The sequence below is a fragment of the Eretmochelys imbricata genome, chromosome 9, assembly GCF_965152235.1.
Source record: "Eretmochelys imbricata isolate rEreImb1 chromosome 9, rEreImb1.hap1, whole genome shotgun sequence".
Classification (NCBI taxonomy): Eukaryota; Metazoa; Chordata; order Testudines; family Cheloniidae; genus Eretmochelys; species Eretmochelys imbricata.
The window spans coordinates 45,274,627-45,297,507 of record NC_135580.1 but is presented as its reverse complement, the minus strand read 5'-3'; the positions used below and the strand labels follow the sequence as shown (position 1 = coordinate 45,297,507).

The window sequence follows — 22,881 nt, the reverse complement described above, 5'->3', positions numbered from 1 at the left end:
CTAATGTAGACCGGCTGCTGGTGTTTTCATCAGTATGCCATCTAGACCTACTCTGAACAAAGTCGGGCCAGTGGTAAATCCATTTTTAGGCCTCTAACTGCTGGCACAGACATTTCTTCTTAGCAAGTCTTTGCTAAGGGGCCAAGTCTATGCCTGGGTTCTAGCAGAGTGGCTGGCTGAGGAAAAAATCCACGTCCATTCCTGGCCAGTGAAACCATGCATGCTCCAAGCAGATGGCCCTGGTGTTAGGACGTGGCTGTAGCTTGCTTAGTTCTGGTTCCCATAGCGAGTCGGAGTACAAAGTTGGATGGGCAAGAGGAAACCAGCAGGAAGACTATCGTCAGGTACTGCAACCAAGAGAAGCAAAAGGCCAAAGCATTAGTAAATTAAATATTTCCTGCGGTAAGCTTAGGTTAGTTGATTATTAAAAGAAATGAGAGGAGGTGGGTGAGGTGTAACATCTCATTGTATCGACTTCTTTTGGTGGAAGGGACACATTTTTGAGCTTCACAGAGTTGTTCCTCAGGTCTGGAGAAGGTAACCAGAGTGTCATAATCAAGTTAGGTCCAATAAACGCTATTACCTCCCCTACCATGTGTGTCTCACAGCTTGGGTCCAACACGGCTACAGCAACACTACAAACAAGTATGAAAAGGAATGCTTGTTCACACCAGTAGTCATCAGAGGATGTTATTCTGAATATAGTAAAGTTTTCTAAGGGACCTGTTTACCTGTAGTTAAAGATGCATTTGCAAAAGTGACAGACTATGGCCCTGCAATTAATTGCATTGCTGCAATGTTGCCCAGACAATCAGAAGGTCAGTTTTGAGGACCCTTTTGAAATTTGGCTCTTTCATGGTATTTAAACCTTACGCTTTCCCCATGACTTGGAAAAATTACCTTGTGCAGAGATCTGTCCTTCAGCTGAAAAGCTCAACTTTCACAGAAAGGATTGCAAAATAAGGATCTCCTGGGCCTGAGGAAATTGCGCGTGTCTGCAATTACAAAGGGTGGTGACCTTTGCATCAAGTTCACGGAAAGGCCACACCCCATGACAGTCTCTGTACTGGGCTATACAGCTGCTGCATGGCTACATATAAGCTCTCTTAGGCAATTTTTTACATCTTGGAACAATGTTCCCATCTCATTCCTCACAGGAGTGAGAGGCAAAACAGAAATCCAGGGCTAAGGCACCCACTGCCACTTATTTAAATAAAACGTATCAATAGGAAATGGACCATCACAAATGATGCACTTGCTTTGAAGTGCCCGGCTGATGTCAGGAAATTCAGTGCTGTAACCTATCAAGGGATAGGACAGGAATTTGGAAGATGGCCTTTAATTCCACTGGCAGCCTTGAGCACTCAATTCCAACCAACTAGCATATTTCCAGGCTCCTCTGTATCTCTTGACAGATATGCCATCCCCAGGAGGACTTTGAAAGATGCCACTTCCAGAGTGGCTTCTAGTGACACATGGCCACCTATGTAGCAAGGAGAACAAGCAGCTAGGATTGTGAGGAGGCCGAACGAGGACCACACCGACAGACATGTATGCGTAAGACACAAACACTGGCTGTAAGTCACTTTTACAAGTTTCTTTATGAAACTAAATGTAGCCCCTGGTGAGGGGAAAGATATAGTGCAAGAATGACTTTGTACATGCTACTGAATTCAGATATCCCTGGATAACCAGACTTCAGTCAGCTACAGTATCAGCAAACATTGGAACTCTGAGCTTTGCAGACAGTTAGTGCTTACTCACAATAGCAACGCACTGGAACGAATGGGTGTTTTCCTTCCAACCACCCACAACTTCTCCTAAGCTATGGAATTCAGTCCTTATGGCTTCTAACTCTTTCACTATTGTAAGGCGAATCTTTCCTTTTACTAACCACGGATTAAATGAATTCTTTTTGGCCACAATTTACAAACCTGCATGCCTACTGCTAAACTCTCAATTCCACAGTTAGGCACCTTATAAATGGCCTGATTTCTTTTTTCAAAGGTGCAGGCGACCTGGAATACACCTTGATATGAGGGGTTTGGATGTATTCTCTGGTTTGGAAAAATCCATCCATTTTGTATGAAGGTGCTCAGCTGTGGAGTTAGGACCCTACCTTAAGGGGATTAAGTTTGCAAATATTGGCCTTTGTTTTTTGTTAACAGAAAAAAAGAAAGACAGACGAAACAGGCATCAAGTTAACAACATCTGACGGGACTGATTACAAACTTACAAAATACACAGTTCTGTATTTGCCATAAATAAACACATTACAAACGTTTAGCATTTTCATTGGCCAGGAAATATGGCAGGGTGACGGTGGGAAAAGTCTAAGGAGCTGAAAACAGTACTTATTTTAGGCACATTTTTTCCCTAACTCATTTTTTTTACATAACTCAAAGAAAATCAACTCAATTGCAAGCTGCGTGTACTTCACTCATGCTGTGGGTTTGATTGGCACCATTTACCAGACTATGGTTCGGCGGTGTGTTGACCTCAGGGAAAGAAAAAGGGCACAGCGATATCATTGTTGCCTTCTCTGAGTGCCAGTAAAGGCTAATCAGTCCGTGTAGTAAGATCATTTCTTTGAAGATGAACTCGGGGATTGGGGCAGTGAAAGGAAGGGTTTAGTGCCCCCAAAAGTGCATCACATCAGCAACAATGAACCATGGTTCTGAGCATGCTCAGTAGACACCAAGCAGGCAGGTGTTGGAATGGACAAACTGCCATCTCTGCGTGGGCAGCCGTGTTGGCTGAAGGCCAGAGTCTCTCTGGCAGTTGTCAGACAGCAATAATGTTCACAGCTGGGAGGATTGGGTCAAGATGCAGCTGACAACAAGGGTAAGATGAAAAATAGTTCAGGCTCCATCCTGTCATGATCTCTTCCTGGGGGTTTGTATGGCTCCCGAGCGTTGTGCAGGGATGGCTCACTTCGACCGGCACAAAAACACGCAAGTGTCCCACTTCGGACCCGTTCAAGTACAGTCAGTCTGCAGAATAAATAGGGAAGGAAGGAGCATGCGCCATCCTTTGCAGACAGAGGGGTGGAAGAGCCGGGGGTCCGTCAGCTGGAACTGATGGCTAAAGTGCTTTCTCAGAAGGGATTCAGGCACAAATAGGGGGCTGCCCCTCACTTCCGAAAGGGCGTCAGCCTGCTGATGTTCTGCCAGAAGTTCGAGGGCTTGCGCTTGGGCTCTGCCAGCATGAAGACTTGCTGCTGGGGGAGATTGGTAGGCAGGGTAGGGTGCTTCTGGCGCATCAGAAAGTCATAGTAGGGCCTGGTGACAGCTGTTCAGACAATGAGACAGGGAAGAGCAAACATTAGACTGGTACAGTCCCGTGGCTGATTCCCACACAGTCATTCTCAAAGCGGAGGCAGAGTTAGCCATAATAAGTAATAGCCAGTTACAGATGACTCTGTTTTGAGTTATCTAACCTCAAAGGCAGTTCCGGGATTAAGCCAATAGTCTGGGAGTGCCCCAAATGTTGATTGGAATTCAGAGCTGCTCACATGCCCTCAGACTGTTGCCTGCAGCCACGCTCAGGAATGCGAGGACAAAGCCTGACACTTAAGGCATGTCTACACTGCAAAGGAAAACCCTCAGCAAGCTGTACCAGCCGACTTGGGCTCTCAGGGCTGTTTCATTTGCAGTGTAGACTTCCAAGATACAACCCGAGCTCTGGGACCCTCCCACCTCGCAGGGTCCTAGAACCCGGGCTCCAGCCCGAGCCTGGAAGTCTACACTGCAATGAAACAGCCCCAAAGCCCAAGCCCGAGTCAACTGGTACGGGCCTGCCACGAATTTTTCTTTGCAGTGTAGACATGCCATTACAGTGGTCTACTGCTGACAAACTTAAAGAGAACCCAATTCTGAATGCTTGGGAGACTGGTTAACTGACCCATACCTGTGCACGTTAACCAGGGTTGTGTGGCAGGTTGTAAATATGCAAGTATTTGTAAATGTTTAAACATTGCAAAGTCTTAGTGAACAGTGGGCCCAGTCCACAGCATTTAGATATAGATCTGGATTTGGAAGCCCTCGGGGTTCAGTAGTGTTTGGAGTTAGGGGCTTGTCTAGACCACAAACACTATAATGGCACAGCTACGGCACTGCAGCCGTAGTGTCACAGTATAACAATGGAAGCGGTTTTTCCATCACTGTAGTTAATCCAAGAGGCAGTAGCTAGGTTGACAAAAGAATTCCTCCTCAACCTAGTGCTGTCTACAATGGGGCTCAGATCAGCTTAACTACTTCTTTCGGGTGAATTTTACACATCCCTGAGCGACCTCACTAGGTTGACATAAGTTTTCGGTGTAGATCGGGCCTTGGTTCGCTGCACTAGAGAGAGACTGGGCAGCCTATGCCAACTGGATCCGGCTCCTGTTTCCAAACTCCCATGATACTTGGCAATATCCGGCTCCAAGTCTAGGTTACAGCCAAACTGTCCTTCTCGGATTTTCGCAGGGTTGTGCAATAAACTGCCAGCCTGTGTTTAATTCCCCTCCCAGTACCCAGGGTTAAACAGTCGCCTTTGGAGGAACCATAGAAAGGTAAGAGACTGAATTCCTTGGCAAGCTACAGTAGAGGGAGTGCAGCCACAAAGTCTGGTTTCCCAGGGCGGTTATGTGAATCTTCGCCTGGAGGTAGCATCCATGATGAAGGACAGGACAGGCATAAGGAGGGGAAACTTCCCTGCAACTCATAGAGCTCATTCTCCCTTCGGCTACTGCTAAACCTCCCTTGTTAGGCTGCTGCTTTCTGTCCTTGGCACCTACAGACACTACTGAAGAACACATCATCTGCATCTAGCCTATCCCCATGTACAGCAAAGGGCGGGTATTTAATTAACTGTTCTATTGTGATAGCACCAACACTGTGCCAAGTACCACACAAACATACAGAGAGAATGTCCCTGCCCCAAAGACCTCAACCTAGACATCCCTTTTCACTTCCCAGGAGTTCCCCTAAAACTCCTCATCATTATTCCTGCAAGCTGCCCCATTCAAATTGCTTGGAGACCTGGATTCTAGGGCTGAGAGGGGGATTCCAGTCTCCAGCCAGATGCCATCCAACAGTCTCATAAGCAGAAGCTGCCAATTGTATTTAGCTACCTTGAACTACACTACGGGTTTTGGAAAATGAACCAATGATTAGACACACAGAATGACCCTTGTAGCCAGGAAATATTGGGTTGCTGAATCTCACTGGCCTAGCTAAGGCTGCCAAGTCTTCAACCTGGTGAGAGCTGCTGGGGACTGTCCTGCAATTTCCCACCACTCTGAGCCTACCAGCTGGCCTGTCCGAGAGCATTGTTATCGTCACTTGATTGACACTAATCACATGCAGTAAAATCAGCTTGTTCAGGGAAAATTTCCATATAATGGGAAGCAATAGAAAAATACAGTGCTGAGTAATTTCCACAGCTTGGGGATAGTTCAATTAATTTCACCAGGATCCTATTTCCTTGTCAAGACTCTTTCTCTGTATTTTCTTTCTCATCAGTCAGTGATGAAGGGCCTGATCCAGCAAAAATATTACATGCCCATATCACTGCATTTCCTAGTTCACCTAGGAGACAATAGCTCTCAATGTGGTAGTAGGCAGTTAGTGAGGTGTTAGTCACCTCCATCTTTAGCGTTCCTGTTCAACCCCAGTGGAACAAGACCAACCAGTGGAAATCCTTAGGCACTTCCCTCTTAACAGTATGAGTAGGGAGCTCGATCAAAGTTTGTGACAAGTCACGTCTCCCATCCAGCTAAGAGGGGTTATTGACTGGATGGCACTAGGGTCTGATTTATTTTCAAGGTCTACAGTCAATGTGAGATTCCTTAGCATTGTGTTTAGCTATGGACTCCTACTGGAATCAGAATTAACACTGTGTTCTTTATTTAATACTGAAATTCTACCTTAACCCGTGGAATAACTAACTGTAAATATTGTTATAAACAAAAATACCGTCACTGGGAAGTTACGCTGAAACATTGCTCACCTGTTTATTGACAAGCTCAGATTGCTTAATAGGGAGGCATGTTTATCGGTGAATCTGGATTTTTATTTAAACGTGACTTCACTAAAATATTTGTTTTCCGAACTGTATGTGCTGATCCGATTTACAGCTTGTATTTTTTACTCTTCATTTTGATCAAGTTTGTTCCTAGGCTCCATAAACCCAGAGTGACAGAAAATTAGAATGGCTATTGCTAAAACAGGGGCAATTGCTTCTCATTCATTTCCCTGCCCAGTTTTTTTCTCCACCATACCAAGTGACCCCTGTGCCACTGGAATAAAGATCTTAAAACCTACCCCTCCACACAGTGGTAGGAGAAGAGTAACACTTACCAAGCTCCCAAAGATGAACGAGCTGGGGGAGGGGGCAATTAATGCATTGATCAGGCCAAGCTTATTTGAAGTCAGTACTTTTAGAGGTACTCATGTGCTTAGGAGAAAAAGAAAGGGCCACACTCACCCTTAGGCTTTCCGGTGTGGTGCTGTTTGTTGGCATTCAGCATCGCCTGCTTCTTCTGCACCTCTGTGATTGAAAAACCTTAAAGACAAAACCGAACCGCTTAGCAGCTGTACCGCTTAGGGCTCCACCTAGTTCCTCCAACAAACAGCAGGGCTCACGCACAGATCAGAAGAGGGAAGTGTGAGGATGAACACATCACTATGGATTTGATTGTGCTCTTCAGGCACAGCTCCAGATTGGGGTCTACATTGCCGCAGGAGCCCCGGGACGTATTCTGGGTAGAATTCAGTCAGAATTGGCCCCGGCGCTGCGGGAGAGTGTATGCTGCACAGGGTGCTCTGCCAACTTTTTGCAAGACGCAACGTGTGTCTCACTTTGTGGCAGCTACGCCCCCACTCAGTTCTCCCTGCCTCCTTGGTTAGCATGGTCAGTGGCAGCTTACCATATGGCCTGCACTCTTGGCACACTGGGCTGGCCCTGCTTGTGTGGCCCTAGTCACATTAGACCAAGTATAAAAATGGTGAGCTGAATTTGCCCCCTAGAGAACATGTGGTCATGTATAGAATCCTGGATCGATCTTGTGCTGGGCTATTGACGAGTCTGTCTCCAACCCTGCCAATGGGAAGAATAATTGAAAACTAGCATACCTTTCTATTTAATGGTTCAAGCAGGCTAAGCAAAAGATTTTAGCAGCTCCCTAAGACCTCATTTCACGGCTTGCTCTCTGCTCTATTCTTTGTGTGATGAGCAGAGGGGAAAAGAAACATCATGCAAAATATATACATCTGCAGCCCAGCCATGGGCCAGAGGGGCATGTATTGCACTTTCACATATTTGTGTTCAGTGTGATGGAGGGCCCTGCTAGACAGACAACCTTTCCATACCAGTTTCCTGGTCAAGCTGAACCTGTTTCCTTTCATTCTCGAATGCCTTGAGCCAGCGCTGTTTCTGTTCAGGCTTTTTCGCACAGAATAAGTGGACTTCTTCAGGGTCCCTGCAGAGCAGCTTGAATGCATTTTTAACACTGATATTGAAGTCCTTATCCTTCCCATCCTCCACGTCCACTATTTCCATGTCATCCATGTTGATCCGACTCTTATAATAGAGGATGTCCCGGCGCAGGAGATCCTGGAAGAGATTATTTTCATTGCAACTATATCCAATTTCCACGCACACACTTCCTTTCTCTTCCTAGCCACAACAGACGACCCATTACCTTGCTGATGAGCACTACTGCCTTATGGGAAAAAGCAATGACACCTAGGCCTCTTCGCCCTGACTGTGGCTTTTTGGAACTCTCTTTCTGATGCTGGCTGCAGTCTTATAACAAGCAGGTGGGGCCCAGGAATGGTTTCTGTAGCTGCTGGAGCATGTGTCTGGGCAGGACTATACTTACAGCAGTGTGATAATATGTACTGCACTACTGCCAACTGCACTAGAGTGCTTCTGTAATTCACTGTCACTTTCCCACAATGTCTGAAAGGCAAGCTCAGATTCCTGTCACTGCCCTGACACGGTGACTCTAGTTACTTACGAAGCCAGACAACTAGTCGACGTTGTTCCTCCAGATTTCAGACAGTGTAATGGAGCAGGATTTGGCCCCCACAATCTATCTCAAGAAGCCACACAATGCAGGATTGGATTTTCCTGCTAACGTCACTGGTGAAAAATACAGCCAGCTCTAGTGTCCGAGGCAAGGCCCTCATTAGTTTAAGCCACTTGGAGTAAGGAATCGTGGGTAAAGTGAAGGGGCTCATGTGCTCAGTGAAAAGCTTTGGTGTGGTCACTTGACGTGCTGTAGAAAGTTCCTCCGCACTAGGCCACAACCACAGCTGAGTCTTTGCACTTACACGTGTAGCTGTGACCAGCCAGCATTCCCAATGAAAACAAGCCAAGTGATGCTTGGCCTACTGATGTGGGGGCCTGGCTTTCAGTGGTGCTGAGCTCTTTGACATCACCTGGAGCTGGGAGAGCTCAGCAACCCTGAAAATCAGGCCTGTGAATTAGCTCCAACTCCGAAAGAGCTTTCAATAAAGAACAACATATGGGGAGGGCACATTGTGCTTCCCCTGAACAAAATACAAAACTGATCTTTCAATACAGCCCATCCAGGGGAAAGTGCCAAAAGGCAGGACCCCAAGTGAAATGTCTTGTTCCATCCTCACTTAGAGCCTGAGCCAAAGCCAATGGAAGACTCTAATTGACTTCAGTGGGCTTTGGCTCTGGCCCCTAAAGGGAAGACAGACAGTTTTAAGTCCTGTGATCCCTCCTGTTATTTAAATAGGCCATCTCCTTGGGTTAGTAACACACCACACTTTCCCTCTGAGAGCAACATATCCAAACTAATTGAGCTGGAAGTTAGGTACACAGCCACAGCCATATTTGTCTTCTGAGTACCATTTCAGTAATCTGGCCCTAAATTCCTGCTGATGACAACCGTGTTAGAGGAGAGCGAAAATAATGATGGCAATGTTGACGCATTTGATTTTAAGCCTCATACTGATCCTACAAAAGCCAATGCCCAGCTGTCCTCTCTCACTGCAAGAGACCTGCCTGCCAAGAGCCTGCTACTTCCATTTATCATCTGCAATCAAGTGCACAGTAGACCAGCATGGTAGGAAAAAATTGCTGTGTATGCACATAAACCACCCCAGCCCCCTGACTGATAGACCAACATGTCTAGCTTGAGCCTACCAACCTACGTACTGACTTTCTTTAAAAATATTCTGGGGAGGGGAAAGTAAAAAGTAAAACTGAACTGAGCTGGGATTTGACTTCAGTGGACATATCAATCAACAGAGGTAGAGACAGGCTCTTCAAGTTACCTTCTTACAGCAGACCAGCTGGTGATCAAAGAGAAAGAACATTCTCTGTTGGCTCTTCGCTTGAGGCTGGGAGATTCTGGTTAATTCCCCAGAATAGATGAGTTCTGAGCTTCTGACTAGGACGTCTTCACCCTGGTGGCGGCAGCAGCACCACAAAGAGCATGTCAGTTTGTACCAAGAATCACAAGAATTCAAGCTGACTTGAGCACCTGGGCTTGACTGGTTAAATAGTGTGGTCCTGACCTACCGTCCTGGATCTGAGGTGAAAGTTCATAAGATGTCACAATGACCTAGAACAACAAATGTTGATGGGAAAAGGTGCAAAGGGGAGACAGACTGAATCACTCCAAACAAAAAGGCCTCTGGATATAACTCAAGAAGTGTGTTAAGATTATGCTTGGTAAACAAGAGAAATGTGCAACCAAAAATCAGTGAACCAAAATTGGTGCATCCTGGATGCAGGCCTTCTCTGTGAATGTGGATGGAGTGAAAAAGGCGAGAGGGCTGTTGTATGAACTTAGATGGAATAAATGGGCCAAAGGTGTTAACATAACCCAGTCACTGTCCAACATTCAACAGCATTAAACAAGGTTCAGGGTTTGGTATGCAGAGACCTCTGCCTGCGTAGTACTATGGCAAACACACCATTAAAAATCCTTAGGCTTTCATTAAAGACATAGAGAAGAAGGAAAAACAGTTAAAGCGGTTGAAATATAAAGCATTACGTAAGGCTTTCATTTTAACAAGATTTCTTGTTCTCTTTCCCTTTAGCTGGAGAGAGTTTTTAGAAGGAAAAGCCCCATTGTCTGACATCTCTTAGATAGCATCAAGGATGGTCATAACTGTCCTTTTGGGGAAGAGAGAAGAAGTTAGTGGAGATGAGCTTCTGCTGCTGCTGTTAAAGTCCAATCCTGTTTCATCTCAGGTGGTGTTTGGGATTCAGCTGGAGCTGGCAGTGGTGGTGACATCCCCTCAGTCACTCTCCCTGGCCTGTCAGGGCATCTCCAGGATCAGGATGATGAAGGCTCAGGGTCCCAGGAGATGGTGGGGAGTAGCAGCCATGATGGTAAAACTTGCTCCAGTAGCCAATTTCCCCGCAACATCTTTTTCTTTAGGGACCTCTGAAAGGGAGTTATGGGTGGATAGTACATCCCCTCATTATTTTGTCCACCAGTTAGGCCTAGTTTCTGACACACCAATTTTGGTTCACTGATTTCTGGTTGCATACTTCTCTAAACACACTCCTTGAGTTATATCAGGAGGCCTTTTTATTTGGACTGATTTAGTCTGTTTTCCTGTTACACCTTTTCCCATCAATATTTGTTGTTCTAGGTTATTGTGACATTTTATGAACGTAAACACACTATTTTACAATTGAGCTCTCAATTAGGGTAAATCTGTAGGCCCAGTTACCACAGCATGATCTCATTCCACCACAACACTGGAGCACAATCCCTGACTCCCATCAGGGTGAGGGATGCTGTCCCTCTCACATCCATTCAGCACCAATTTGGCTGGGCATATGCAGAAAAGGAAATTTTGTTATGAATTCAGCCCCATTTGCCAGATCTGCATCAGCTGCTCACAGTAGATATTCTGAGCCAAATCCTCTGCCCTCAGAGGAGCTACGTTAGTTTACACCAGCTGATGGGGGGGAGGGGGGAGGCGGAAAGGATAACTTAATCAAAATACATTTGTTCAGCTCTAGAAAACAGGCAGTTTTGTTTATCTTAAAAATAAAGAAATAAATAAAGCTGGTTTTAAAAAGAGTTTTTCTGAGCATGTACAAATACTATAGGAAAATTCAGATGCCATTTTATCTGTCAGGGCCTGGTAACCCTCTCATAGATATAATTTAGAATACTAGATGCCAAGTCTGCCTGCCTCAGTAATGCTTGAAAATTGTTCAAACAGTAAATGATTGATTGGAATTTCAGGAAGCAGCTGTGCCAATTTCCTTCTGCAAAGAGCAAGGACGGATGGTAAACAGCACCCAGAGAGCTGTACAAAGCTGTAGAAGGGTATCAGGCTAGCTCAGGTCTTTCAGAGGTCCTCCATCCCTATCAGGAGAAGGTGAATCAACAAGCATGAGTGTGACAGAATGTGATTGGGCTAGTGAGCCATATAAAATAATCACTTGGGGGCCCCATTCACTTTGTGGGGCACTTGAGTCCCCTCACCTCCCAGTCCTCTATGGAACTCTGCCACTGGGCAATTTTGTCTATGTTCTCCAGCCTCCTCTTTCTCTCATTGATCAGTCGAGCAACGTTCTTCATGGCATTTAAGGCAGCTTCAACATCTTTAAAATCCCTAGGGTGAAACAGATTTCGTTAGGCATGCCTACATGAGCAGACGGGAATCCAAAAGTGCTGCAACTCTAGAGTCTAGTGAACTGGAGCACAGAGCTGGAAATCTGGGTTCCATTTCTGGTTCTGCCACTCACTTGTGTTGTATTTCTAAAGCATTTGGAGAATGTCACACAAAGAGCCCTGTGGACCATGTTTTCAGAAGAACTCATCTCCCATTTAGGCATGAAAATAGGTCAGATTTTGAAAGGAGCTGAGTTCTTTCGAAAGCCAGGCCTGAATGGTGAGCGCCGAGTATCTGAAAATCTGACCCAGCAGGTGCAAACTATTCTTTAAGTGAAATTGTTAAAGTCACAATGTTTTCATGCCATTAAATTTGAAAGTTTTAATTGTCAGGCATGGGGCAAGACCATTTAGAAATGCTTGGGTCCCTTTCAAACAGGAGGCATTATCTATTTGTGGTAGGACAGAATTTCCCCCAACCAACCCACACACCATCTGCTACCCCCATCTCACTCACTTCCTCTGGGACTTAGTGTTCAAACTAGCCCTGGAAGAAGACGGCTGGAGTGTCTTGCCTCACACACCATTTCTAAAATCTCAGAGCACCCACTGCACCATGTACTCCCTTCCAGATATACTTACTTTCACTACACAGTGTTTAAAAATTTAGTAAGACACACACATAAAGTAATTCTGAGAAACAGCAGTGTGGTCATTAGGAACTTGAAAGTCCAGCTCAATTCACAGTGTGTCACTATGATCACTTTCCTCCAATACAGATTGTCAGGTTTATTTGTGTAACTCTAGTTATACCAGGTGCATTATTTAGGGACACATTTTATTAGGCACAAATATGTTCCTATTACTGTGATTCCTTAAAAAAACAGTTGATCGATGGTTGCACTATGAGAATTTGAATAGATTCTGTCAAAACTGTAAAGAGATTCTGTTTAAAAACACAGGCCCCAAGTTTGCCGTGCCTTAAAATTGTTATGATGCCCTAGGGAAAGTTCTCTAGAGCCAAAGGGCCACATCCTTAGCAATTTGCATAGCCCCACTGAAGACATTTTAAGTGCAGTGATTCCCACCAACTGAGGATCTGGTCCTAAACAGATAGCTGGGTATTTTTTAAGCTTATTACCCTGACTCCATAAAATCGAAAACATGGAACAAACGTGCCCATGCAGTGTGTCCCAGGAACGGGTTTCAAAGCTGGGGGCTGACTATGCGAGGGCGCTGAAGCAGCCCAGACCTAATATATGAACTGTGCATGACCCCTGATGCTATGGAGAAGATCTCCATAACGGTACACAGTTCCTGCAGGCAGGGAGGGCAGGCTAGATACCTGAAGGTGAGTGTCTGTGCTCACTATGAATCCACTGGGCCATAGGACAGCAGCAGGCCAAGTCCACTACTCTCCTCATACCCTGCAGTATCAGCCACAGCCCAGCTGTTCAGACAGCCTAGCTAATTCTGGCCAAAGAACCCATCCTTTCAGACATGATACTTCTAACTCAGGCTTTGTTCAGATTCCCATAAAAACAGCCTCTGTTTTGGTAGGACCTACAGCATTTTGTGCTGTGCTGCTGCACAGCCAGCAAAGGAAGCAAAAATTGACCGTTGAGGCCTATTGGCTGTGCTAATATCACTCTTGGGGCTCAAATAAGGAAGTGAACGCGATACTGAACAAACAGTAGGGTGGTACCTACTACACAGGTAGAGAAAGCTCAGTGTTTGCCTAATAGAAAAGGATCTATCTGGTAAGAGGGCACGCTAAACAACTGTGAATATAACATACAGCTACCACGAGTATCCTTTTTCTGTAACTCTGAGACAACTGTTCTCAAATTGCCCATTCCCATGTGCATCTAAGCCGTTCCCCAACATGTTGCACCTACCTGTGCTGGGGGTTGGTATATTTGAGCAGTTCAGCCAGCTGCAGTGGATACTTGCAGATTTTCTGCACTGGGGTCAGCAGAAACCCATCCAGAGAGATGTCGATCATCTTCTGAAGCAGGCGGCACGCTTCAAAGAAGTAGACATACTTGTTGACTTTGGTGAGTCGGGACAGCTCCACGCAGGCGTTGGGGTGGTTGTTGCAGTACTCGGAGTAAATCTGGAACTCTGTTTGCTGTGATGGGAATGAAAAGGCAACCCCGAGTAGTCATCTCTCTCATATCAGAGTCTGGGCCTGAAAATGCTGCACAGTGCAGATCTCAGCCACTGCAGGCCCCTCTGCCCAAAACAACTACAGTACCTACACTGCTTCACAATAAAGGGACTCCACCCACCTATCCTGGTAGGCAACCACTAGTCTCTTCCACACCTCACCCTGGCCTTGGCAGTGGTGCTTTTTGGTAGTGGGTACTGCCAGGTGCGCTGATATACTTCTCTCCCTGGTGGGCCTATACGCTCAATGATGGATTTACAAGTGCCCCTCAGGCCACTTCCATTATGCCAACCCGCAGTCTCCTCTTAGGGAGAAGAGGCCCATCTGATACATGTCCTATATGTTTGCCTGGCCGAGGCCAATTAAAAATTATGGTAATTGCTACTTATCAGACAGGCTAGGATGCGTCCAACATCCCATGTACCCCACAGGCCACTCTATCCCCTACCCAGATGGATGTTTCTGATGAAATGATCAGCAGTGAAACACTTAAAATATTGGCCTGCAAATGGCAACATTAGGCTACAGAGTTTTCACCCCCAATGGAGAGGTATTGCACTCAGCAAGGCAGCTTTTTAGTGAGTCACATTGGGAAGGTCTTCTTGGCAACCAGAAGGGCTATAAATTTAATTCTAAAAAACCTAAAGCTTAAAAATTCCATCAGAGAAATATCAGACTTCTCTTCTGGTCCACCCCAGCTAACATCTGGCCCACTAGCCTTTTCCCACGTAGACACTGTAAATCAACTCACATATTCCAGGAAGCAGGAGCCGACCTCACTCAAGTGTGGATGGTCTTTGTTGAATTTCTTCTCCAGAGCTTTTATAAATTTTTTCTGGCATTTGTAAATGTCTTCAATGTTCCCAAAGATTGTCTTCAGCTGTTCTTCTGTAAACATGTCAGCCCTCTTGCGGCACTGCTTAATGTAACCCTGGAAGGAAGTCAGATTTTCAAGGGGTGTTGGGTACTTGCTCAAGGGCCTGGTCCACAGACCACTGGAGTCAATGAAAGTGGGTTTTAGAGCAAAACCCTATACTTTTCTAGTATGAGTCTGCTGTGCTTTTATTACTATTTCTGAAGGTACCATGCCTAAAAATGGCACACCTGGAAATCAAACCATAGTCAAAAACATGCCTTGGATGATACCGTAACCCATGCTCAAAGGTACGACCTGCCCTATCGAATCTTCTCCGGTAAATAACTAGCTGACTGTATGGGTACCAGATACTCTGGTTAAACCCAAAGGGCCAGATCCTCAGCTGGTATAAATCGACATAGCTCCATTGATGGATTTATGCTGTTTTACACAAGCTGAGGATCTGGGCTTGAATATGCTAGAGTCCTTAGATAAAACTGTCTCTGTTTTCCCTGTTGGGTGCTCTGATTCTCCCCAGTTGGCTTCCTTCCTCCATCCTGGAGGAGGCTGCAGATCAGTGGTGTTTTAGGTATGTATTTTGTGAAGTGTTTGGGGAGGAAAGGTGCTATGTCCATGCAAAGCTGTTATCACCAATTATCACTTATTCGGTGCATCACATGGCATGTCTCTTGTGAAAGGAGATGTCAGAATATTCAGCATGTTCAGAAGTGAATGCTCTAATAGGCCGAACAGTCCCCACGGTTTGGGTCTGTGAGTATATGATTTGCACGAAGATGGGTATTTCTGATCATGCCACCTCTCACCATTTATTAATAAAGAATATAGTGGTGCTAGTATTCTAGTCTTCTTGGCTTGGGAAATTTAGTTAATTACATTTAATCAGGACTCCTTTGTGTGTTCCAAATAAAGGAGCATTTGGGATATTCCTGGAATGAATCAGTATTCTCCATTTCCTGAACATGCACGGTGATTACACAGGGGGTAGGCAGAAGGTATATGACAGATAGACAACTCTGCTAACTGAGGGTTCTTTTCTTAAGGGAAGAAAAGTAGTTTGCAGCTAGAGAGAAAAGAAGAGCACAAGACAGCTTAGTAGGGTGGGGGTTGGGGATCTCTCCCTTCTGAAGTGGGTTCAGTTCATGCATTTGGGTCACACCCATTTTATATGCCCCTCATTCTCTCCTTTCACAGCCTGATTACCTCACAGATGTCCTTCAGGTGTTTGATGTAGTCTCTCTCTGTGCTTATGATCTCGTTGATAACATTGGTCCTCATTTGGTCCTTGCTTGTCTGCCCCACCCCATAACGCCGGGCGGCGGTGCTGGCATCCTCCTCTTTGCCGTCCTCTGCCTTCATAGGGTAGTCTTCCATGGGTTCATCTTGGTTCACTCGGAGCTGTGTCAAACACACATGGGTTTCCATTGGGTAACAGTCCCTCAATTCCCTGTTTTTACTCTCTCATCTTGCCTGCGTCACTAATTCAGCTCCTTCTTCCACCAACAAGGGCATGTTGGAGGACAGCAAGGCTGTTGTGATCAGCAATTCCTCCCTGTCACGTTCCTAGAGCCCACACACTGGTTAGTCAGTGTCCTCCAGAATTAATTCTATGAAATATCCAGAACCTGGGCCCAGAGATTGGCCACGGGAGGGTGGAGGGAATTCTAGTGATAGGATAACTAGGTTCAGTCAGTAGACCTGGCCGTTTGCTCTGTAGACCTTGGAGGGGCTGAGAATACGGCAGAGGATAGCTATTCAGCACTTGGGGGATGCCTTCACATCATCCAGCCACTGCTCCCGTTAACTGAGGTGTGACATTGATGGGCTCCCTCTTGGATGGAAGGATCACAGGTGTGATGTGAGGAAATACATATAAATCAAGGGCAAGCACCTCAGTAAATGATTTACTAGTCAAGACTGAAGGTTTTTTATGGGGCTGGTTTAGGGTAATAAATCACTAGATACATTCTGCTTTGATAGTCTTTGTTAAGGAGTAAATTAGGGGACACTCATTACTACAAGGTAAATAACAGTAATAAAACATTTCTTTATATAAATTGAATATAGATGCCAATGGGAAAGTAATTCCGTATGAAGAGACAGCTCAAGGTTATGAGACTCATGTGCCTTTCAGAATGGCCACTAGATGGCAGCACAGCATGAATATTGGCAAAAATATCAGACATTTTCCTAGAAGACTTGCTGTACACAGTCTACCTCATCAGCTGTACTAAAACCACTGTTAGGTAATTCCAGGCAATTTTCAATTCAGTTCATACCAGTTCAGTATGCCATAGCGCATATTTAACTGGTCTCAGGTTACCCCATTTGAATATCTAATAACATTTAGAAAAGTATCAAACAAAATGCTTAGGAAAGAATAAAGAAAATTCAAGTAAGGAACATGCAACATCATTTTGCAAATGTCCATTCCACTTCAGCCATTTTAGTGCTACAGATATTGCAGTGAATACAAAGAGTCTGTTTAGATTTCTATGTAGTTAACATTTGTTAAGATAGGATTATCACATCCATACCCACACATTGCACACATCCACATTTATACGACCTATGTGTACTCAATTATAGCTAAATGTAGTCATTCCGGTCAACATTATTGACGAAAGCTGATGGATCAAAGATGTGGGACGCCGATTTGCCTTTGTTGCTAGCAGGAGAGCATGGACCAGGAAAACCAGTGCAATCTCCATGTTAGACCCACAACTAAAACTGGATTGCGTAGAATCAAGGAAGTCTGAGAAGCCCAGGTTAGCTGGAATTGCTTTGATACTCCATTCCCTATAGCTCTTCCCTGAAATAGATCAGAGGTCAAGTGATAATTGGCAATGCTTGAGTTGCTGGAGCAAAGAGCCGTTAATTATTCCAGTAGGAGAAGTTGGCATCCTGCCTTTTTAAAGGCCAGCACTGACAATGCCTGTCAGCAACAGATATGCTGTCTCACCACAGGGTTTTACCACGCCGGAGGGACATGGGTCCAACTTATAGGCAACAACCTGAAGCTCCTCCAATGCAACCTCAGTGTGGTGCTCAAGCAGAAAAGACTCTCCAGAAACAGTTCTGTCCCCATAGAAGGTCAGAGCTAGGTCCACATCCAAGTGATATTATTTACAAACTACAACGTTTTATCATCTGGAACAGGTCTTCTGCTAGGGACTAAGGATGCTAAGGAGGAGACAAGGAACTTCTTCTTTGCCTCCTGCACAGCCCTAGCAAAAGATTTCAAAACTTTTATGTCCCAATCAGTCAGACTCCCAACCAGGACTTTTGCTACAGGCATAAATACATAATTTGTGTCAAGTAATTTGTGTGAGGACAAATGACTGAGAATCCAGGTGTCCTGACAGATCTGAATTTGCCCATATAAATTCTCAGTTAATGTAGTCATGCTGAAGAGACTGCCCATGAGCAGTGAATGCAGAGCCGGGATTCCATACTGAGAACTGCAGCTCACACAATGGCATTTAAATTCCCTCTTACTTGGAAAGAGAAGGAAAATATGGGGCCCATGCACTGAATCTGCCTGGACTCTTGTTCTCCCCCATAAGTAAGGAGAACACGGATGTCCTGGCAAACTAGCAGTAAGGAATGAATCCCACTTCTGCACTATCCAAACCACAGACTACACTTCTGGACCTCGCATTTTGTCCACCAAGTCTGTCACATCCAATAAATGGGGCTTGTAGGACCAGATCCTCAGCTGGGGTGTAGGTTCAGCATGGCTCCATTGATTTCAATTCAACTATGATGCTTTACACTCGCTGGGGATTTGGTTCTACCTTGAGAAATGGAGAGATCCACTGAGGCTTCAGTTCAGCACAGCATAGGGTTGCCAACTGTCTAATCACACAAACCCAAATACCCTTGCCCTGCCCCCGCCTCGCGACCCCGCTCCTGCACCGCTCCATCCTCCATCACTCGTTCTCCCCCACCCTCACTCACTTTCAGCAGGCTGGGGCAGAGGGTTGAGATGCAGGAGGGGGTTTGGAGTGTGGGGTGGAGTGGGGTGGGGTGGGGTGCTGGCTCTGGGAGGGAGCTCAGAGCTAGGGCAGGGGGCTGGGGTGTGGGAGGGGGTCCGGGCACTGGGCTGGGGCCAAGGGGTTTGGAGTGTAGGAGGGGGCTCCGGGCTAAGCCTGGGGCAGAGGGTTGGGGTGCAGGAGGAGGTGTGGGGTGCAAGCTCTGTGAGGGAGTTTGGGTTGGGAAGGGGCTCAGAGCTGGGCCAGAGGGTTGGGGTGCGGGAGGGGGTTTGGGATGTGGTATGGGGTGCTGGCTCTGGAAGGGAGCTCAGGACTAGGGCAGTGGGTTGGGGTGTGGGATGGGGGAGGGGGTGCAGGCACTGCCCCGCAGCTCCCATTAGCCACAGTTCCCGGCCAATGGGAGCTGCGGAATCAGTGCTCGGGGCAGGGTGAGCGCATGGAGACTCCTTCCCCCGCCACCCGGGGCAGCAGGGACATGCTAGCCGCTTCTGGGAGCAGGGCGGGGCCAGGGCAGGCAGCAAGCCCACTTTAGCCATGCTGTGCCACTGGACTTTTAGCAGCCTAAAATCCCTCAGTTTGGCTTCAGTAGCCTCCGGGAGATAGAGCCCAATTCCGGGAGACTCCTGGTGAAACCGGGAGGGTTGACAACCCTAGCACAGCATTATTAAAGGGAAGCAACAATGTACATGGCTCTGATCACCAGTGCATTCTACACCAAATCACCTCCAGCCACGGAAGTGCTTGGGGCACTCCTATCAGGAAGCTGGTGTCAATGGACTGGGGTTAAAAACAATGTTTAGGTCCTTACCCGTACAAAGCTGGCTGGAAACCAGCCTTCGCTGTCGAGGATCCTCCCCCACCACCACTCCTTGTTGGTAGCATCCATCACTTCAATGACATCGCCGGCCTTGAATCCCAGCTCTTGGTCATCCATGGTGACGTGATCCCAGAGGGCTTCTGCGTACACCACGCTGCCATCGCTGATGAGCTGGGAACAGAGCAAGTAAAGCGTTGACAACCTGTTACCTCCAACAGAAGCATTTCACTCAACTAGCACAGGCCCACATGGACACTCAGAGAGCTTCCATCCAAATATTCGAGGCTACATTGTAGTTGGCTCTGTGTGGGTGCTCATGGGAGGTGGGGGAGACATTAGCCACAGTCGCAGTCTTTGCACTCTCTGAGCACCGGCCTTCCAGATCACTGCCACAAATGGCACAAGTCACCCCACTGTGAACAGGAGGAGGACAGAACCATGTCACCTTCCCTGCACACACACTCACACTGTCCAGCAGAGTGAATCTGGCTGGAGAAGACAGCATGTTGCAAGCTTTGGAAGGCTGCCATTCTTGTGTGAACTCCTGGTTTCCAGGGGTTCATGCTGCAGTGTAGCCCCTCCTTGTCCCAGTACAGGCCCAGTTTAAAGCCTCAGTCTGGTTCTTATTCTAGTGTGACTAAGAACCTTCAAATCCTTGCAGTAGCACAAGAATTTAAAGCACATTCATTTCTTAGTGCAGTTCATAGGGCTGAATAATGACTATTTCAAATGGCATCTCCTTGCTGAAATGACCTGCCCTGCACCCTGTTTGTATTCAGAGTCATCTCCCCCCAATCAGATTTTATTGCTTTAGAGCCCTTCAGAAGCAGCAAAGTGACAAGAAGCCAAGTCCATTCTGGCTCATGCTTCATCAACAGAATTACTACATGCCAACTGCTCAGCCAAATTGTGCCCTCTACTGCATCTGCTCCACCCCAGTTTGAGACAGTGAGAGGTGCTTGGTAACTGAGGCAGATTTTGGATCAAAGAGTTGTTATTGGTGATTATGCATTAGCCAGAAAGAACAGAGCATGCACTTTAGATCTCAGAGAACATTTGTGGCACCAGGTCATATTTGCTACAGAAGCCCTTGAGATACAAAAATGGAACCCAATGGTAGCATTTTTACAGAGCCACTTTTCAGAACAGAACGTACACCACAGTGACCTAAGATTGTATGCTGCTTTAAGTCTTTAAGGTGGTTAAAATTAGCACTTAAGCCACTTTAAATAAGTCCTCAAAGTAACACAAATGCTTAAGCTTAGGGTCAACTGGTTATTAACATATCTCAAAAAGTGCTTACTTTGGAAAAAATGCACCCATGCACAACCCATCTCTCGAACAATCACTTGAATTTAAGGAATGATTCTACTACGGGTATTCAGTGTGTAATTTTCAAATGGTCCCAACTTTCTTACTTTCCAAACAATATTTTTTAAACTTAGTCTTGGACATACTCCTCACTGGGGACTATTTACATGCCATGGTTGAGTCATTTTTCAATGATCTGTGTGATAAAACAGAGCAGCAAGTCCTTATAATCATGGGGACAATATCCCCTCCCTGAACCCACTCATGATTAAGTAACATCAGAGGAGGTTCACTTCAAACATTCAAAGTAAAAGCTATGCTCAGGCAGAGACCAAGCCTGGAATACTTCAACCCTAAAAGATCATTTTTAAAAAATGCATGAAGAAATAAAAGCAAGGGACTACTGTACATACGGGAAATCTTTGTATCCTGAACTGTGATAGTCACTACCAAAGGAATGTCCATCTGACTTTTCCCTACAAGTCCATCCTGATTTGTTGGGTCAGAGACTTTCCCATTAACCTTAACCTCTGGAGAATAACACTTATGGGCTTTCATCAGGGCCTGGACATGACTATGAATGACGGCTTAGACATCTATGCGATTCTGAGAACCTTTGGGGGCTCCCTTGCTGAGAGGTCAAAGAAAACACTGGACTCTTCCCATTACGATTGGTTAGGGAAGTGTCATCAGACAGTCAATCCAATGTAGGGGGCGTGTGAATCCTGATTTTCTGTAACCCCATTGTGCAGTGCTAGCCTCTGGAAGTTGGGTGGCATGAACAGCCCCAAGGAGGATCGGAAAGGAGAAAACTTGTATGTACGTGTAATCCCCACACCTTCTGGGTGTGGTGTTCTGTCCCATCTAGTGGCACTGAAACCACTTAGAGAGAGAGCAGTTAATGAGTCTGATCTACAGCCTTAGCTAACAGTGAGTTTGCTTTTAGCTCATGTGGTAGAGGCTCATGCACTAAGCTCCAGAGGTCCCCGGTTCAATCCCACCTGCCAATGACCAGGGTCTGTCAGCATTACATATTGTTCCATGACAAAGTTACTTATTATACCCTGTCTTCAATACTCTGTCTTCAGTCATGTTAATAACCTCTTCTGAAATATTGTCTCCGTATCCATCCACTGTGCTGTATAGCCCAACATTGGCTATGATATGCACCTGAGATTGATTACATTTTTCCAGGCACAGTTGATCACATCCTGTGTTACTGTTTTTTTGGCTTGGTACCAATACAAATAGTACATAAAGAAAAAAGGCAGGGGATCTTCTGCATGCTACAGGATGCAGAACAGGAGGCATTACAGCTGGCTGCATTTTAAAAAAAAAACCTAACTATTTTGGACAGAAAATGCTATTTTATCTAAACCAAAATGTTTTGTGGCAATGTATGGGTTTCGCCAAAATGTTGCACGGAAGGCTTCTCAGGTCCAGGTGAGGGAGGGAGAGAAAGACTCCTGGAATAGCCAATTAGTTTGGGCACTCACTTAGGTGGTAGGAGACATAGGGACAAGTCCCAGCTCTGAATACGGCTGGGTGGGTACTCTAACCTGGGTCTCTCACATCCCAGGGGAGTGCCCTAACCAGTAGGCTATCTTGTGGTGAGAGGATGGCTCACTCTCTCTGGAGGTTTTTTGCAACATGTTTTGAAATATCTCCATTTTGTTCTGCTCTCTCACAAACAAATTCCCAAACTGTGACATATTTCATGAAATCAAATTGTTGCTTTTCTGACCATCCCTAGAATTAATATAGCAGCTAAAATGGTCCAAAATGTTTCAGCCATGCCTCATGTCTTTTCAGCACTCCAGCTATTGGGGGTGCATTATAATAATGCTTAGCAGGAATAGAGCACTTCTCATCTGTGCATCTCAAAGGGACTCATAAGAGTGGACAAGCATCATTGTCCCCAGTTTACAGATGGGAAAAAAGAGTTACAGAGAAGTTAAGGGACATACCTAAGGTCACACACTCTATCAATGACAGAGCCGGAATACAATCCAGGACTCAAATCCCAGTCCTGTGTCTTATCTACTGGACCTCACTACTTCCCATCTACACTGAGTTAGGATGAGTTTGGATCATACAACTGGTATTAGT

At 45.8% G+C, this 22,881-nt stretch overlaps 1 protein-coding gene across 1 annotated transcript in view; it reads right to left on the bottom strand.

Annotated features, from left to right (window-relative positions):
* Window positions 1–1,582: 1,582 nt before the first annotated feature.
* ARHGEF4 (Rho guanine nucleotide exchange factor 4) overlaps window positions 1,583–22,881 on the bottom strand; it is a 150,057-nt gene continuing 128,758 nt past the window's right edge. Inside the window, 10 exon segments of the mRNA XM_077826938.1 lie at window positions 1,583–3,191; window positions 3,194–3,291; window positions 6,472–6,549; window positions 7,356–7,599; window positions 9,297–9,428; window positions 11,477–11,606; window positions 13,504–13,736; window positions 14,527–14,706; window positions 15,853–16,047; window positions 19,453–19,632. Of these exon segments, the coding sequence (XP_077683064.1) occupies window positions 2,979–3,191; window positions 3,194–3,291; window positions 6,472–6,549; window positions 7,356–7,599; window positions 9,297–9,428; window positions 11,477–11,606; window positions 13,504–13,736; window positions 14,527–14,706; window positions 15,853–16,047; window positions 19,453–19,632 (1,683 nt within the window). The 3' untranslated portion in view covers window positions 1,583–2,978.